The sequence below is a fragment of the Oncorhynchus nerka genome, linkage group LG7, assembly GCF_034236695.1.
Source record: "Oncorhynchus nerka isolate Pitt River linkage group LG7, Oner_Uvic_2.0, whole genome shotgun sequence".
NCBI lineage: Eukaryota > Metazoa > Chordata > Actinopteri > Salmoniformes > Salmonidae > Oncorhynchus > Oncorhynchus nerka.
Window position 1 is genome coordinate 30,045,804 of NC_088402.1, and position 19,154 is coordinate 30,064,957.

The 19,154-nt window shown below is 45.6% G+C and overlaps 1 protein-coding gene across 2 annotated transcripts in view; it reads right to left on the reverse strand.

The window, feature by feature from the left end:
- LOC115131441 (ubiquitin-conjugating enzyme E2 E2-like) overlaps nucleotides 1–19,154 on the reverse strand; it is a 49,139-nt gene that overhangs the window by 9,640 nt on the left and 20,345 nt on the right. For both annotated transcript variants that reach the window (XM_029663179.2, XM_029663178.2), the window contains exon 4: nucleotides 6,079–6,211. In XM_029663179.2, the coding sequence (XP_029519039.1) occupies nucleotides 6,079–6,211 (133 nt within the window). The remainder of the gene's footprint in view (nucleotides 1–6,078; nucleotides 6,212–19,154) is intronic.

A 19,154-nucleotide genomic window follows, 5' to 3' on the forward strand; every position in this document is an offset into this window, starting at 1 on the left:
AGAGAGAGAGAGAGAGAGAGAGAGAGAGACAAAGAGAAAAGAAGAGACAGATGGGAGAGAGAGAGACAAGGAAAGGAAGAGACAGATGGGAGAGAGAGAGAGAGAGAGAGAGAGAGGAGAGACAGATGGAGAGAGAGAGTTCACCAACCCAAACCAACCCCATAGAGCCTCAGGACAGCACTCAGAAAATCTGGCCCAACCAAATCATCACAAAACAAAAATAAAAATATATCACCTATTGGAAAGACACCACCAAAAATCAAAGGAAACTTCAATGCTATTTGGCGAAACAGACAGACATGGTGGCAGACTATCTGACCACTGTGACTGATAGAAAACTGAGGAAAACATTGACTAGGTACAGACTCAGTGAGCACAGTCTGGCTAGAGACCGGTCTGCAACAAACCTGGCTTCCCAGAGGACAGGCTGTGCTCAAGGGGAGAGAGACAGAGCTGCATTTCCTAGAAATGACCAAAGAGAATATTTCTTTCCCAAAATTATAATTCAATACAAAGAATTTGAAACTATAAAAGATGAAGAAAAAAATCCAATATTTATTGGGTGAAAAGCCTAAATGTGCAGGTTTGGAGCCAAATATGTGTCCTCCTGACAACCTGAGGGACAGATGGAGAGAGACAATGAAAGGAAGAGACAGATGGAGAGAGAGAGAGAGAGACAAGGAAAGGAAGAGACAGATGGAGAGAGAGAGAGAGAAAGGAAAGAAAGAAACAGATGGACAGATGGAGAGAGAGAGAGACAGAGGAGACAGAGGAAGGAAGAGACAGATGGAGAGAGAGAGAGACAGATGGAGAGAGAGAGAGAGAGACAGAGGAGAAGGAAGAGACAGATGGAGAGAGAGAGAGAGAGACAGATGGAGAGAGACAAGGAAAAGGAAGAGACAAGAAAGGAAGAGACAGATGGAGAGAGAAGAGAGAGAGACAAGGAAAAGAAGAGACAGATGGAGAGACAGGAAAGGAAGAGACAGATGGAGAGAGAGACAGAGGAAAAGAGGAGACAGATGGAGAGAGAGAGAGAGAGACAAGGAAAGGAAGAGACAGATGGAGAGAGAAAGAGAGAGAGAGAAGGAGAGAAGAGACAGATGGAGAGAGAGAGAGTGACAAGGAAAGGAAGAGACAGATGGAGAGAGAGAGAGAGAGACAAGGAAAGGAAGAGACAGATGGAGAGAGAGAGAGAGAGAGGACAAGGAAAGGAAGAGACAGATGGAGAGAGAGAGAGAGAGAGAGAGTGACAAGGAAAGGAAGAGACAGATGGAGAGAGAGAGAGGACAAGGAAAGGGAGAGACAGCTGAGAGAGAGAGAGAGACAGAAAGGAAGAGACAGATGGAGAGAGAGAGAGAGAGAGAGAGACAAGGAAAGGAAGATACAGATGGAGAGAGAGAGAGAAAGAGAGACAAGGAAAGGAAGAGACAGATGGGAGAGAGAGAGAGGGAGACAAGGAAAGGAAGAGACAGATAGAGAGAGAGAGAGAGACAGAGAGAAAGAGACAAGGAAAAGAAGAGACAGATGGGAGAGAGAGAGACAAGGAAAGGAAGAGACAGATGGGAGAGAGAGAGAGAGAGAAGGAAAGGAAGAGACAGATGGAGAGAGAGAGTTCACCAACCCAAACCAACCCCATAGAGCCTCAGGACAGCACTCAGAAAATCTGGCCCAACCAAATCATCACAAAACAAAAAGAAAAATATATCACCTATTGGAAAGACACCACCAAAAATCAAAGGAAACTTCAATGCTATTTGGCGCTAAACAGACAGCACATGGTGGCAGACTATCTGACCACTGTGACTGATAGAAAACTGAGGAAAACATTGACTAGGTACAGACTCAGTGAGCACAGTCTGGCTATAGAGACCGGTCTGCACAGACAAACCTGGCTTCCCAGAGAGGACAGGCTGTGCTCACTCTGCTCCAGGGGAGAGGTAGAGACAGAGCTGCATTTCCTACTACACTGTGACAAATACTCAGACCAAAGAGAATATTTCTTTCCCAAAATTATAATTCAATACAAAGAATTTGAAACTATAAAAGATGAAGAAAAAAATCCAATATTTATTGGGTGAAAAGCCTAAATGTGCAGGTTTGGCAGCCAAATATGTGTCCTCCTGCCACAACCTGAGGGACAGATGGAGAGAGACAATGAAAGGAAGAGACAGATGGAGAGAGAGAGAGAGAGACAAGGAAAGAAAGAAACAGATGGAGAGAGAGAGAGAGACAGATGGAGAGAGAGAGAGACAGATGGAGAGAGAGAGACAGACGGAGAGAGACAGATGGAGAGAGAGAGAGAGACAGATGGAGAGAGAGAGAGAGACAGATGGAGAGAGAGAGAGAGAGACAGATGGAGAGAGAGAGAGAGAGACAGATGGAGAGAGAGAGAGAGAGACAGATGGAGAGAGAGAGAGAGAGACAGATGGAGAGAGAGAGAGAGAGAGAGACAAGGAAAAGAGGAGACAGATGGAGAGAGAGAGAGAGACAAGGAAAGGAAGAGACAGATGGAGAGAGAAAGAGAGAGAGACAAGGAAAAGAAGAGACAGATGGAGAGACAAGGAAAGGAAGAGACAGATGGAGAGAGAGAGAGAGAGACAAGGAAAAGAGGAGACAGATGGAGAGAGAGAGAGAGAGACAAGGAAAGGAAGAGACAGATGGAGAGAGAAAGAGAGAGAGACAAGGAACGGAAGAGACAGATGGAGAGAGAGAGAGTGACAAGGAAAGGAAGAGACAGATGGAGAGAGAGAGAGAGAGACAAGGAAAGGAAGAGACAGATGGAGAGAGAGAGAGAGTGACAAGGAAAGGAAGAGACAGATGGAGAGAGAGAGAGAGAGAGAGTGACAAGGAAAGGAAGAGACAGATGGAGAGAGAGAGAGAGACAAGGAAAGGGAGAGACAGCTGGAGAGAGAGAGAGAGAGACAAGGAAAGGAAGAGACAGATGGAGAGAGAGAGAGAGAGAGAGACAAGGAAAGGAAGATACAGATGGAGAGAGAGAGAGAAAGAGAGAGAGACAAGGAAAGGAAGAGACAGATGGGAGAGAGAGAGAGGGAGACAAGGAAAGGAAGAGACAGATAGAGAGAGAGAGAGAGAGAGAGAGAGAGAGAGAAAGAGACAAGGAAAAGAAGAGACAGATGGGAGAGAGAGAGACAAGGAAAGGAAGAGACAGATGGGAGAGAGAGAGAGAGAGAAGGAAAGGAAGAGACAGATGGAGAGAGAGAGTTCACCAACCCAAACCAACCCCATAGAGCCTCAGGACAGCACTCAGAAAATCTGGCCCAACCAAATCATCACAAAACAAAAAGAAAAATATATCACCTATTGGAAAGACACCACCAAAAATCAAAGGAAACTTCAATGCTATTTGGCGCTAAACAGACAGCACATGGTGGCAGACTATCTGACCACTGTGACTGATAGAAAACTGAGGAAAACATTGACTAGGTACAGACTCAGTGAGCACAGTCTGGCTATAGAGACCGGTCTGCACAGACAAACCTGGCTTCCCAGAGAGGACAGGCTGTGCTCACTCTGCTCCAGGGGAGAGGTAGAGACAGAGCTGCATTTCCTACTACACTGTGACAAATACTCAGACCAAAGAGAATATTTCTTTCCCAAAATTATAATTCAATGGCAGATAGATAGGTGGCAGATAGATAGAGACAGACAGAGTGAGAGGCCCCACATCCTGAGGCAATCACTAAACTAAACTCTCTCAGGGTTGACCCCCAACCAACACACCTGCATAGAGTATTTTCTCAAGAATAACCCCGAACATAGCCACTCGCGTAACGCATATTCTCTGGCCCCCCCATAAGGTCGGAGTCCAGGCCCCTACGACCAGTAGGTCCAGGTTGCGGGCCCGACTATTTTCTATACTGAGTACTGCTAACCCAGAGTCTTTCCTGAGACATTGTACATTATATGTCCATTGCGCTGCACACAATTTAAATTTAGTCTTGAATGATGGTTGCCAAGATACAGTATACCAGAGAAAATGGACTGTTGATATTGCAACCACATAACTCAAACGCTGGTTAACCAGTATGAAAGAAATCGCAAACAACTTTTTTTATTCATGTCCTCAAGAACTGTTGTCTGCTAAAGATAGCAATCTGTTTGCATCTGCCAATTGATTGACTGTCCAGTATCCAGAAGATCTGTCCCCAGAGCTTCCTATACAGTTAGCCTCTTTCCATATCGTGTTGAGTCCGGCAATTAAAGATAAAGAGAGGCTCAAGGACGTTACAGAACTGCTGAAGAACTCCCTGAAGGTGCCACTGCAATCAAGCTGTTTCCGCCATCCCTGTAACTTTTTCTGCAGACAGATCGTTTTCTAAACCATAACTCAGAAAGAACTACCTACGAAGCATTAGGCTCTCAGTCTGATATGAGCTTTAGAACACCTGAGTAAACTCCATTTATTCATAGCCTTGACCACGGCATTTGTTCACTGATATTCCCTCATACTTTCAATCAGCTCTGCTTCCCTTTGTAGTCTGTGATAGTTTGCAAGCCCTGCCACAGATGATGCAATCTCTATTGCACTCCACACTGCCCTTTCCCACCTGGACAAAAGGAACACTTATGTGAGAATGCTATTCATTGACTACAGCTCAGCGTTCAACACCATAGTGCCCTCAAAGCTCATCACTAAGTTAAGGATCCTGGGACTAAACACCTCCCTCTGCAACTGGATCCTGGACTTCCTGACGGGCCGCCCCCAGGTGGTGAGGGTAGGTAGCAACACATCTGCCACGCTGATCCTCAACACTGGAGCTCTCCAGGGGTGCGTGCTCAGTCCCCTCCTGTACTTACATTTACATTTACATTTAAACTTCCTGTTCATCCACGACTGCATGGCCAGGCACGACTCCAACACCATCATTAAGTTTGCAGACGACACAACAGTGGTAGGCCTGATCACCGACAACGACGAGACAGCCTATAGGGAGAAGGTCAGAGACCTGGCCGGGTGGTGCGAGAATAACAACCTATCCCTCAATGTAACTAAGACTAAGGAGATGATTGTGGACTACAGGAAAAGGAGGATCGAGCATGCCTCCATTCTCATCGACGGGGCTGTAGTGGAGCAGGTTGAGAGCTTCAAGTTCCTTGGTGTCCACATCAACAACAAACTAGAATGGTCCAAACAGTTCTACAGCTGCAACCTCGGAGAGCCTCCTGACTGGTTGCATCACTGCCCGGTACCCTCCAGTGAACAGAGCTGAGAGACTGCATTTACCAGCTTTTCTCTCAGTCAGTTTCTTCTATTCAAATCGTTGTTTTGTTGCTCAACATGCTCCTTGTCCAAAGTTATTTCAAAACCTTCCAGCTCTCAAAATATCTTCTCCAAGGCAAGCCATATATCTTTTTAGAGCAGGGCTGCCCAACCTTCTTCCTGGAGATCTACCGTCCTGTGGGTTTACAGTCCAACCCGCTTCCTGGAGATCTTCCGTCCTGTGGGTTTTTAGTCCAACCCTCTTCCTGGAGATCTACCGTCCTGTGGGTTTTCAGTCCAACCCTCTTCCTGGAGATCTACCGTCCTGTAGGTTTTCAGTCCAACCCTCTTCCTGGAGATCTACCGTCCTGTGGGTTTTCAGTCCAACCCTCTTCCTGGAGATCTACCGTCCTGTGGGTTGTCAGTCCAACCCTAATTTAACACACCTGATTCTACTAATTAGCTGCTCAACAAGTCCTTAGCTAGCTGAATCAGATACGCTAAATTAGGGTTGGACTGAAAACCTACAGGACAGTAGATCTCCACGAAGAGGGTTGGACAGCCCTATTTTAGAGTATTCCAGTTATCATGATTTAAAAAATAGAACGGAACACATGGGAAACATCCTTAAATACGTGCTAAAAATAAAGATGTACTTGTCTATTTGTGTTTCAGAGGCGCCATTGATGCACCTGTAACTGCTTGTCTCTAAAATAGCCGGTATTTCAAGCCCTGAAAGCCTAACCCAAGGCCCAAATCAAAAATACAAATAAACAGAATCCGTCAACATGGGCTCCTGAGCAAGCACCAGTCTAGCTTACATACCAGTGTGTGTGTGTGTGTGTGTGTGTGTGTACCTTGGGTGGTTTGAAGGGGTAGTCTGGTGTGAAGGCGATATCTAGGAAAAAGACTCCTCCCTCGTATACAGAGCCTGGTGGTCCCAGGATGGTGGATCTCCACTCATAGATGTTGTCTCCTTTTGGACCCGCACTGCAATGGCACAGTAGAAAAAAGAAAGAAATTCAGTGTACAGAATGTATTTAGAAAACAGGAAATGACATTTTAATCATGTTACTCAATTCCTGATTCAGCGTGAGTTGGAGTGGGCATTCTATGTTTTTGTGTTCTATGTTTTCTATTTCTGTGTGTTTGGCTGTGTGTGGTTCTCAATCAGAGGCAGCTGTCTATCGTTGTCTCTGATTGAGAACCATACTTAGGTAGCTTTTTCCCACATGGTTTTGTGGGTAGTTGTTTTCTGTTTAGTGCACCAGACAGAACTCTTTTGGTTTTTGTTCATTCTCTTTGTAATTTTGGTTAATCAGTGTTCAGTTCCAATAATAAAGATGAACAAGTACCACGCTGCACCTTGGTCCTCACATTCTTCCACCAACAGCCGTTACAGAACTACCCACCACCAACGGACCAAGCAGAGTGGTAAAAAGGAGGAATGGACATGGGAGGACATCCTGGACGGCAAGGGATCCTACACATGGGAGGAGATCCTGGCTGGAAGGGATCGCCTCCCATGGGAACAGGTGGAGGCAGCCAGGAGAGCGGAGGCAGCAGGAGAAGGGAACCAGCGATTTGAGGGAACACTGCTGGCAAGGAAGCCCGAAAGGCAGACCCCCCCAAAAAAATTGGGGGGCAAACGGGGGAGTGTGGCAGAGTCAGGTTGGAGACCTGAGCCCACTCCCCGTGCTTACCGTGGCAAGCATGGGATTGGTCAGGCCCCATGCTATGGGGTGATGCGCATGGTGTCTCGGCCGAGTATTCACAAACCGGTGTGCTCGGTGCCAGCGTACCGCATTTGCCGGGTGGAAGCTGGCATCCAGCCAGAATGGGTGGGGCCAGCTCTGCGCTCGAGACCGCCAGTGCGCCTCCAAGGCCCAGTGTATCCAGTGCCTCGGCCAAGGAAGAGGCCTCCTGGATGTCTCCCCAGCCTGGGGAGTCCTGTGCCTGCTCCCAGAGCCAGGTCTCGTGTGTCTCCCCAGCCCGGTGGGTCCTGTGCCTCCCTCCAGCCCGGTGAGTCCTGTGCCTCCCTCCAGCCCGGAGCTGCCAGAGTCTCCCTCCAGCCCGGAGCTGCCAGAGTCTCCCTCCAGCCCGGAGCTGCCAGAGTCTCCCTCCAGCCCGGAGCTGCCAGAGTCTCCCTCCAGCCCGGAGCTGCCAGAGTCTCCCTCCAGCCCGGAGCTGCCAGAGTTTCCTTCCTGTCCGGGGCCCGCAGCGAGGGTCCCCAGTCCGGGGTCGGCGGCGAGGGTCCCCGCTCCAGAGGCACCACCTAAGTGGGCCAAGCCTAAGGTGGAGCGGGGTCCACGTCCCACACCAGAGCCGCCACCGCAGATAGATGCCCACCCAGACCCTCCCCTACAGGGTTAGGTTTTGTGGCCGGAGTCCGCACCTTTCGGGGGGTGTGTGGGGGGGGTGTGTGTACTGTCACGCCCTGACCTTAGATCCTTTTTATGTCTCTATTTTGGTTTGGTCAGGGCGTGAGTTGGGGTGGGCATTCTATGTTTTCTATTTCTGTGTGTTTGGCCGGGTGTGGTTCTCAGAGGCAGCTGTCTATTGTTGTCTCTGATTGAGAACCATACTTAGATAGCTTTTTCCCACATGGTTTTGTGGGTAGTTGTTTTGTGTCTTTCTGCACCAGACAGAACTGTTTGTTTTTGTTCATCCTCTTTGTAATTTTGGTTAATCAGTGTTCAGTTCCAATAATAAAGATGAACACGTACCACGCTGCACCTTGGTCCTCACATTCTTCCACCAACAGCCGTTACACCATTTATGTGTTGTGAAAGATAGAGGTAGGTAGAAGGGGGTCTCTCTTATCAACCATCCAATCTGCTATTCAATCTATTCTGTATACCTCCATATTCATTACCAGATATGTGCCCAGGTAAATAAGAGATTGCATCTGTAAGCAGTTATCTACAAGATCAATTTCAATTCACAGATAACTGAATTGAAGTAGATAATAAACAATACAAATGAACAGTAAACATTACACTCACAGAAGTTCCAAAAGAATAAAGACTTTTATGCCATGTCTATATACAGTCTCTCTCTCTTGCCGCACACAGTGGCAGATTGCCCTCCCTGTAGTACATGACAACTACAGTGTAGACGAGAGCAGCTGGCTGCTGCTGAGTTTAATTGTTACATTGCCTCCTACTACACACAGTGGAGAAAACAGATAATCTAATCCTATTTTCCCAATGGAATCAGGCCAGACACACCTGTCTTATACCGCTCTTACTTTCATCACTTAGAGAAGAGGGGGAGTGGGAGCGAGCGAGGCAGAGACAAGTAGAGAGAGAGAGAGAAGGGTTAAAGGAGAGAGAGCGGCTGGAAGAGAGACAGAGAGAAAGGGAGAGACGGGGAGAGAGAGGGGGGCAAAGCAGTAGAAAGCAAGAAAGAGATCGAGAGGGGAGGCATTAATGCAACGCGAGTGAGAGTATCACTAAAGCCATTCATGTGAAATGGTAGCCTGCAGTAAAGAGGTAGGCCTCTGTATTTTCTGTCTAGCTCAGTTTGGACAGTGAGGAATTGTGGGAAACAAGCTTTGCCAGAGATGACACATTGTGGTCCATGTACTGTAAATAGTCTGAGGCGGGGAGGAGGGAATGAGAGAGAGGGAGGGGGGAGAATGAGAGAGAAAGAGGCAGAGTAGAGAATGAGAGGGAGAGAGAGGGGAGAATGAGAGTGAGCGAGAGAGAGAGGCGGAGGGGAGAATTAGGGAGAAAGAGGCAGAGGAGAGAATAAGAGGGAGAGAGAGGGGAGAATGAGAGTGAGCGAGAGAGAGAGGCGGAGGGGAGAATTAGGGAGAAAGAGGCAGAGGAGAGAATGAGAGGGAGAGAGAGGGGAGAATGAGAGTGAGCAAGAGAGAGAGGCGGAGGGGAGAATGAGAGTGAGCCAGAGAGAGAGGCGGAGGGGAGAATGAGAGTGAGCGAGAGAGAGAGGCGGAGGGGAGAATGAGAGGGAGAGAGAGGGGAGAATGAGAGTGAGCGAGAGAGGCGTTGGGGGGAGAATGAGAGGGAGAGAGAGGGGAGAATGAGTGTGTGAGAGAGAGAGATAGAGAGAGGCAGAGGGGAGAATGAGAGAGAGGGGGAGGAGAATGAGAGAGGTGTGCCTCCAGGAGACAGACAGTTTGGCTGTAGTAAATAGTTCTGGACCTCGTCACGCTCTAGCCTGTTGTTGCCCAACATGACTGAATGATTAAGGAGAGATCTATGTTTGTGAGTCAAATCAACCCATCACTGTCAGTGGTTGAGACAGATGTTTTACATGGCACTCTCTACTAGTCCTCTTACGGTTGGCGAAAATAGTTATTTTCTCCCCTCTCTTCCCACAGTAAGTCTATATATAGGCTACAGACCGCATCTGGATATGTTTAGAGCACCACCAGTGACACACATTTCTAACCCCGGCTTGTGGAACTACTGGTTTCCCTATCCAGTAGCATAACAAACTACTGTACTGCATCAATGTGTTTAATCACCGGTCCTCACTCTGCCACTGTGGTGGGTAGTAAAAGCCTAACCACACATAAAAGCATAAAAACATAATTGTGGAGAAACAGGCCTCAGTGACATCGGAGACGGTTGATGATGTAATATTAGTGTCATAAAGACACTGTCTTTTCCCTCTCTGTTCATCAACTCCCTCTACCAAGGCTTCCTCATCCCTCACTCCTCCCTACCTTCTCCCCCTGCCCCTCTCTCCCCCACACCCACACCATCACACAGTCTCCCCCTAACCATAACCCCCCCCCAAGATTCTTCCTCCCTCACCCATCCTCCCTCATCTCCCACGGCTTTTCCTGAAAACTATTTTTACTCAGGTGGCAGCTGGGCATCACATGCAAAGAAACAGGAACTATCACAGACGTTTCGAGAGTTTGGACACTTACACTGGTAGCAGTGTGGATAGAGGAGATGTCCCAGACTGACACTGGTAGCAGTGTGGATAGAGGAGATGTCCCAGACTGACAATGATAGCAGTGTGGATAGAGGAGATGTCCCAGACTGACACTGATAGCAGTGTGGATAGAGGAGATGTTCCAGTCGGACACTGGTAGCAGTGTGGATAGAAGAGATGTCCCAGTCTGACACTGGTAGCAGTGTGGATAGAAGAGATGTCCCAGTCTGACACTGGTAGCAGTGTGGATAGAAGATATGTCCCAGTCTGACACTGGTAGCAGTGTGGATAGAGGAGATGTCCCAATCTGACACTGGTAGCAGTGTGGATAGAGGAGATGTCTCAGTCTGACACTGGTAGCAGTGTGGATAGAAGATATGTCCCAGTCTGACACTGGTAGCAGTGTGGATAGAAGAGATGTCCCAGTCTGACACTGGTAGCAGTGTGGATAGAAGAGATGTCCCAGTCTGACACTGGTAGCAGTGTGGATAGAAGAGATGTCCCAGTCTGACACTGGTAGCAGTGTGGATAGAAGAGATGTCCCAGTCTGACACTGGTAGCAGTGTGGATAGAAGAGATGTCCCAGTCTGACACTGGTAGCAGTGTGGATAGAGGAGATGTCCCAGACGGACACTGGTAGCAGTGTGGATAGAGGAGATGTCCCAGACTGACACTGGTAGCAGTGTGGATAGAGGAAATGTTCCAGTCAGAGGGAGGTATTATATGACAGAGGATATCCCTGACACCACTACCTCTCCTGTTGAACACATACACATGCACGCACAAACACCCTTATACACGAAATACACACACACACACACACACACACACACACACACACAGAAGCATTTAATTGGGCTGCAATTTCTGAGGCTGGTAAACACTAATGAATTTATCCTCTGCTTTTCGTCAATCCAGATGCCCAGATATTTATAAGCGGGTGTAACGTGTGCGCTGGGAGTTGGGAAGCAAGTTCAGGGAGTGAATACATTTAATGAATGAACGAAACATAATACAAAAAAATAAACACGATCAACGCACAGACAAACTGAAACACAAACAACACCTGGGGAAGGAACCAACGGGAATGACATAAATAGGGCAGGTAGTCAAGGAGGTGAAGAGGGTTAAACCAAGGCCCCATACCTTTTAACGGGTTAATACATTATGTTATGATAAACTGTAAGGTCTCCTCTCCTAAGAGACCTCTATGTGTGTATTAACACCTGTTTTGAGTGTTGTGCCCTTCAGACATTATCAGATTCATACATACTCATCCTGTCTGGGCCCCACCTGGCTATCTGAGGTTCTGTTAATATGACTGGTTTTCTGAGAACACAAGGCTGCTGCAGGCCTGATGAAAACAGCCACCTGTCAGAAGATGCTTAGACTCGTTCACCTTGTTATGACCCTATACTTGTGATGAAAGGTCAAGTTTCGGTCAAACCCACTTCTGAGCTTTTAATTGCTGACAAGATGGTTGCTGATGTCAGGGAGAGGTTAGATTGATTAAAATGCTGTTGCCAGGGAAACTCACGCAAGGAGGACTGGGAGAGGCTATATGAGTTACAGGATGTCTAAGACATTTTGCAGAACCTGGGGAGAGCTATCATATACTGTACTCTGTACCAACTTCTGCCTACAATTGTATTACTAAAGGATCATTTTAATACTTAAACAAAGAGTCTGTGTTTCCTTTCCATTACTAATGTATGTTTGATAATTATATAGACCTGATCATTTGTTGAAGAAATTGACCAACAGAGTCCAGGTGAGTGTCATGAGGCGCTGATGTGCGTGACAATGGTGACAAGTGTGCACAATAATCACGTGACACGTGATTACACGTGACAGCTGGGATACGATCAATGAGGGCACCATCCGATGTACAGTACTAGTCAAAGGTTTAGACACACCTACTTATTCCAGGGTTTTTCTTTATTTTTTACTATTTTCTACATTGTAGAATAATAGTAAAGACATCAAAACTATGAAATAGCACATATGGAATTATGTAGTAACCAAAAAAGTGTTAAACAAATCATAAGATATTTTAGATTTTAGATTCTTCAATGTAGCCACCCTTTGCCTTGATGACAGCTTTGAATACTCTTGGCATTCTCTCAAACAGCTTCACCTGGAATGTTTTTTCCAACAGTTGTGAAGGAGTTCCCACATATGCTGAGCACTTGTTGGGTGCTTTTCCTTCACTCTGCAGTCCAACTCATCCCAAACCATCTCAATTGGGTTGAGGTCAGGTGATTGTGGAGGCCAGGTCATCTGATGCAGCACTCCATCACTCTCCTTCTTGGTCAAATAGCCCTTACACAGCTTGGAGGTGTGTTGGGTCATTATCCTGTTGAAAAACAAATGATAGTCCCACTAAGCACAAACCAGATGGGGTGGCGTATCGCTGCAGAATGCTGTGGAAGCTATGCTGGTTAAGTGTCCCTTGAATTCTAAATAAATCACTGACAGTGTCACCAGCAAAGCACCCCCACAACATCACCGGTCCAATGTCCATTGCTCATGCTCACCGGTCCAATGCCCAAACAAGTATTTTCTTCTTGTTGGTGTCCTTTAGTAGTGGTTTCTTTGCAGCCAATCGACCATGAAGGCCTGATTCACTCAGTCTCCTCTGAACAGTTGATGTTGAGATGTGTCTGTTACTGGAACTCTGTGAAGCATTTATATGGGCTCCAGTCTGAGGTGCAGTCAACTCTAATGAACTTATCCTCTGCAGCAAAGGTAACTGTGGGTCTTTCTTTCCTGTGGCGGTCCTCATGAGAGACAGTCAACTCTAATGAACTTATCCTCTGCAGCAAAGGTAACTGTGGGTCTTTCTTTCCTGTGGCGGTCCTCATGAGAGCCAGTTTCATCATAGTGCTTGATTGGTTTTCTGACTGCACTTGAAGAAACGTTAAAAGTTCTTGAAATTTTCCGCATTGTCTGACCTTCATGTCTTAAAGTAATGATGGACTGTCGTTTCTCTTCGCTTGTTTGAGCTGTTCTTGCCATAATATGAACTTGGTCATTTCCCCTTTCATGGAGTGACTCATTATATAAGTGAAGTGTTGTATGTTTTCAGGCCCAAGGGTACTGCATGGATGTCAACAAATCACTAGGGAATAACAACTCTCTAAGGAGCATATCCTGAGTGCTTACCCTGCATAACTCCATACTAGAGATCGAGGGAGAGAGAGAGAAAAGATGACGGACGGACGAACGGACAGGCAGACAGACAGACAGACAATGGGAGTACAGTAGTATTACCATGCACTTATACTTCACCATGTAAAGCTAATCCCTCCCATTCCAGATTATGGGCTAACTGGATTATACGTGTCTGTGGATAGATGATACTGCACCAGCTAGCTACTGCGGCACAGAGACACATTGCCAAATCCATCCATACACGTCAGTGACCACTCTCCTCTCCTCTGCCCCCCCACACACACTCTCATCTCCTCTTCTCTCACCTTGTTTCACTAACACATTGATTCATGGATATTAACCTTACAGTTTTTTTTTTATTGCTAAACGACAGTGGGCACAACTGGAGTCACATGTGCAAAACTCTAACTACAGTCTGCACTACCAACAGTCACCTGAGCTAAACAGTTCACATCACCTGCAAAACTCATTCCAAGCAACACAACTCTTAACACATGGCTCAAAACACGCTCAGTGCAGCCAAACACTATGCACAACCCTCACTGAGATAACACACACTGTCACTCAGAACACACTGAGAGTAAAAACACTAGCATCAAACACCAATACAGAAAATACTAACTTTTCGTCTTTACAGTTTGAACAATTTCAGTGACTTCATACAAAGTAATATTTTCTTCAAAGAAAAGAGTGACATTCTTTCACATGATTTATTAACATTTTTAGAACATAACAATTCTTTAAGGTAAATGAAAATTAGCAGTTTGCTTCAATAGTCTGTAGTAATTTACGGAATTACAGTAATGAGAAAAAAAAGGTAGAAACGAAAAGTACATACTGTAATTCGAACAAATAATTGAGGGGCTAATCCTGCCTCTCTCTAGCATCAGGCCACAGGTTTTCTTCAACATCACATCTAATGTTTTCTCTTGCCGTGCACCTGGGGAAGAACCTTCTGGAGTGCCTTATCCATCCCTGGCAGTCCTCTGGACTCGTGTCCTCACAACCGGCACGCATGGCTTCCAAAAGAGACATTTGGTCATGTGGGTGGTGACCAAACACTTTCCACCTCCAGGCAGAGAAAAACTCCTCTATTGTGTTGAGGAAGGGTGAATATGCAGGCAGGTACAAAACCATAAATCTGTGATGTGCTGCAAACCAATCTGTGACAGCTGCAGAGTGGTGAAAAGCAACGTTATCGCAAACTATGACAAAAACTTGGGGGTTTCTTACTGGCTCCCCCTGTTCTGCTCGCACTAGCTGAGCATAGAGCTGTTCTAGGAAAGCTATAAGCCTTTCTGTGTTGTATGGGCCAATGAGTGGTGTGTTGAGAAGCAAACCATCATTGGCCATTGCAGCACACATGGTGATATTTCCCCCCCTTTGGCCTGGAACCTCCACAGTGGCCCTTTGACCTATAACATTCCTTGCTCTGCACCGTGTTTTGGCAAGGTTAAATCCAGCTTCATCGATAAATACAAATGAATGTGGTCTTTCCAGTGCTTCCACCTCCATTACTCTCTGAAATACAGTAAGTGCACAGTTTTACTGTAGAAATGCTAGTGTTTTTTTTTACTGTAAATATTTTGTATAGCTGTGTACGTAACCTCAGACGTCTTACTTGGACATATTGGTATCTTTGCTCTTTTACCCGTTCACTGTTTCTCTCGAACGGTACAGTGTATAACTGTTTCATTGTAACTTGGTGTTTCTTTAGGACTCGAGCAATAATTGTTGTGCTGACAGAATTAACATTTTCAAATATATCATTATCAGCCAGCATTCTATCTTGAATCTCCCGCAGTTTTATTGCATTGTTGACAACAACCATGTCAACAATAGCATTTTCCTGCGCATCTGAAAATATTTTTCCTCTTCCCCCTGTTGGGGGCAGCCTTTGGGTCCTGTTGTAAAAATATATTTTACAGTCAAACTTACTGTAATATATATCTGTGTAAATATTCTATAATTGCAATACAAAACAGATTCCTGTAATGTTTTAATTTACTGTAAGGATGTAACTCTCACCTGTTTGCATGATGGAAAATTCGCATTACAGATGCCACTGTGGATCTTTGCAGATTGGGTTGCACCCTCAACTCTGCCTCTCTCAATGAGAGACCATGGTTCACGACATGGTCTATAAGTGTAGCCCTTATTTCATCTGAAATAACAGCTCTCTCCCTGCCACCCTTCTCCCTCCACGAACCCATCTTCCTTGTTCCATTTCCAAAATGAGTCTTTCTGAGCTCTACCTATATATACTGTAATATGTGTGTGTGTTCACTAACAAGTCTAAAACAAGACACCTGCTTAGCCTTTCAGCTGAAATTGCAATCAGCAGTGTTTGAAAGGCACAAGGCTGAAATCTATTCCGTTTTGAATGTGTGGTTCACAGATTTGACAGCAGTGTGTTAGCATTTGAACAAAGTGCTGTAAATCCACAGTGTTGTGCAGGTTGTGGTTAAAGTCATGGGATAAGTGTGTAGAGTTTTGAAAACTGTGTTCAAGCAATGAAAAACGAACTAGAGTTTGGTCCACATGAACTGCTGTGGTACAGACTGTAGTTAGAGTTTTGCACATGTGACTCCAGTTGTGTCCACTGTCGTTTAGCAATCGAAAAAAACTGTAATATTAACCGTGACCTGATCAGTTGTGATTCAACCACAATCATCCCTGTGGTCGCCATATGACCTTTGACCTGGTTTATCCTATTAAATGTCAATTCAGATTGGAATTCCATTACTCAGATTCCATGTTTCTACACTGATCTCTGTGATGTCAATCATCTTCAAAGAGAGAACCACCAATGTGATTATTATTGACTGGTCAACGTGAATTGATTACATTGTCTTTTATTGTGCTCATAAATGCCTTGACAATGCTTCAGTTACCGAAGGTCTAGGGGGCTCCTGAAGACTATAAGTAACCAGTCACCAGCACACACACGCACACACACACACACAGGATCGTTATAGTGAACAATCAGCAACACAGTCATTGAGTCTCATTGAGGTCTCGTGGAATACTCCACTGTTAAAGGCTCAGAAAGAGGGGAAAATACCCAAATCCCTCAGACAGAAAAGCTCTTTTCAGTGTTTTGTTCCTTCCAGCTAAAAGGCCTGTGTCTGCTTGGTACTGGTCTTTGTGTGTCCTCGTTTGGCCAGCTAAATGCTCACAATGCACACTTTCATCAGGAGCAACATACAGGCTGGGAGGAGGGAGAAAGAAAGATCCGATGCCCTCTGACCTTTCAATGAGCGGTAAACCAATTGTGTTCCCATTGTCTTCGGCCCCATCGCCTAGCAACCCATCCCTGGAGTATGTGTGTGACTGTGTGTGTTCCATGACTGGAATAAATACTGAATTGCTAATAGTCACGCATCAATGGTTTGTAATTTGGTTCATAACTTCCACTTACATGTCAATTGAATTATTATGAACAGATCATGTGGAAATCAAGTGACAACTTTATTAGGTACATATTGCAGACAGTATCAGCCAGACAGCAAGCAATGCATTAGGCCTACATGCCACTCACTCTTACTCAACTTACCCCCATATACAGAGAATATTATCAACTTCAATCATCAGAAGGGGATGAAAACAACTATTTTGGTTTGTGAATTATTTGGTATGACAAGATCTAGACATTTAAAGGTCATTTCCCATTGAGCCGACATATACAGGGTTTACAATGAATGTGGTCTTTGCGAACATGGGAACATTGCATTTTGTCCGCTATGTACGTTTTAAAGGCAATCGGGTTGAATCTAGCTCCTAATCAGGATTTCAGCTTTCTCTCACAGTGCAGTCACAAGCTTCATAACCATCAACCTTCGTATTCTCCTCCTGCTTCTTCCCTGAATGACATGGAAAGAAAGTCTGTCTACGTCTCTCCACTTCTGTCTCTGTCGTCTGTGTTATGTTCACAAACATGCAGCAACAACTCCCTAGCTACAGTAACCTATTACCACTCTCCGAATACTTCACTGCCCTGTAAATAAATGGACAAGACACAACGGTCTCAGTCCAGTCCAGGTTAATACCCTGCTTCCCAAGCTTCCCCAGTGATCACTTGAGTGATGATAACCTCTCATGTTGCCATTACTGCACCGTACAGGTAATTCATTAACATGACATGTGTAGGTGTTGAAACACTAACAGTGAGCCATAAAACAGAGCGCAGAGAGAGGAGAGGACAGCGGGAGTCAGAGGAAGACGGAGAGAGAGAGAGAGAGAGAGAGAAGAAAGAGAGGCGAGCAGGGGATTATGTCAACACACACACGCACTCACGCAGTCTGAGAGGAAGAGAGATCAATTGGAGGAGAACTGTTTGTCTGACCTCCAATTGAACTATATAGCGTGAGGATCAGTTATAGGCTGAGAGGGGCAGACAGGGTGGACCAGGGTCACTAGGGTTTAGAGCTGAGAGGACCGTGGAGACAGACACATTGGTCTGAGGAGTACATCAAATCAAACAGCCTGTGAAAGTAGAGTACAGTATTATAAACTATTTCTGTTGGATCCACAACTACCATTGTTCTGTAAGGAGACTGCCAGGAGACTCAATAGCAATCCATATCTTTTCCAATTTCACACACACACTTCCAAAAACAGCCATTGTAAAAACTACATAGAAGTGTTCCTTGGCAGCATCACATCAGTGAGAGCAAAGCCAGCCTTGTGAGCCAATGGCCAGAGTCATGATTCCTGCTAACTTCTGCTCCTGTTTTTGTCCCAAATCAGACCAGTCCTGGTGGTATCTGTCATGGCTTTTATCTTAACGTCCTTTCATCTTCTTCAAAAACTGAGAGCGAAAGATTGAATCTTCTTTGAGGGAGAGACTAGATCCTTATCTCACAGAGAGATAAAGAGGAGGGTAGCAGTCAGTCAGCAACAATACATCAAGTAACTCTGCAGTTTACACCAGTGGGGGCTGGTGGGAGGAGCTTTAGGAGGACGGTATCAAACACATCCAACATATGGAAACCAGGTTTGACTTGGTTCCATTTCAGCATTTACAATGAGCCCGTCCTCCTATAGCTCCTCCCACCCTCCTCCATTGGTTTACACCTTCTGTGTACTTAGAAGAAACCTTTCCTCACCTCTAAAAACTGCTATCCCTTGCAGTCCAGTCAGCAGGCAAAGCACTTTGGGGCGAGGGAGGTAACATTAAATTAAGGGAAGCAGTGAAATCTCTGTCTTAAATGTTATGCTACAAGCAATGAATGGCTTTAATTGCAACACTCAAAGAGTGATACAGCCGGGCAAGACAAAATAAATAGGAGTGCATGAAACAAAGCAATAATGTGCAAGAACTGGCCCCTCTGGTTGTTCACAGATCCCAAGGAGAAGGACTGGGAGAAAGGGTGGTTTTTTATCTCCACACTGCACACACAGCACTGTGTGTGTGTGTGGGGGGGGGGGCGAGAGATGGCAGCATAAGACCTGCCGACTCAGTGGTTGTGAGAATTTCCAGAGGAGCTTGTTACCTCTCACTAATTAGTCAACAAGGACTTAGCTTCTGATTACTGTCCCTTTCTAGCCAAATAAATAAACAAATACATAATAAACACATAAAAACTGGTGGCTTAGCTTTTGATTAGGTTTCCCTAGTGACTGAAAAATAGGGTAGGTTTCGAGATGCGCACAAAAAGTAGACTCCAATATCTTCCTTTAACAAAGACAGTTCATGTATTTTTTGTTGCTGCAGCAGGATATATCATTTTCACATAGATGTTTTGGACAAAGCCACCTTCTGTGTGTGCATGAATCAGTTTCCACAGGCAAAACCTCGCAACTGTAAAAAAATAAATGTTTTTAAAGGACCTTTGGGCTTGAGGAT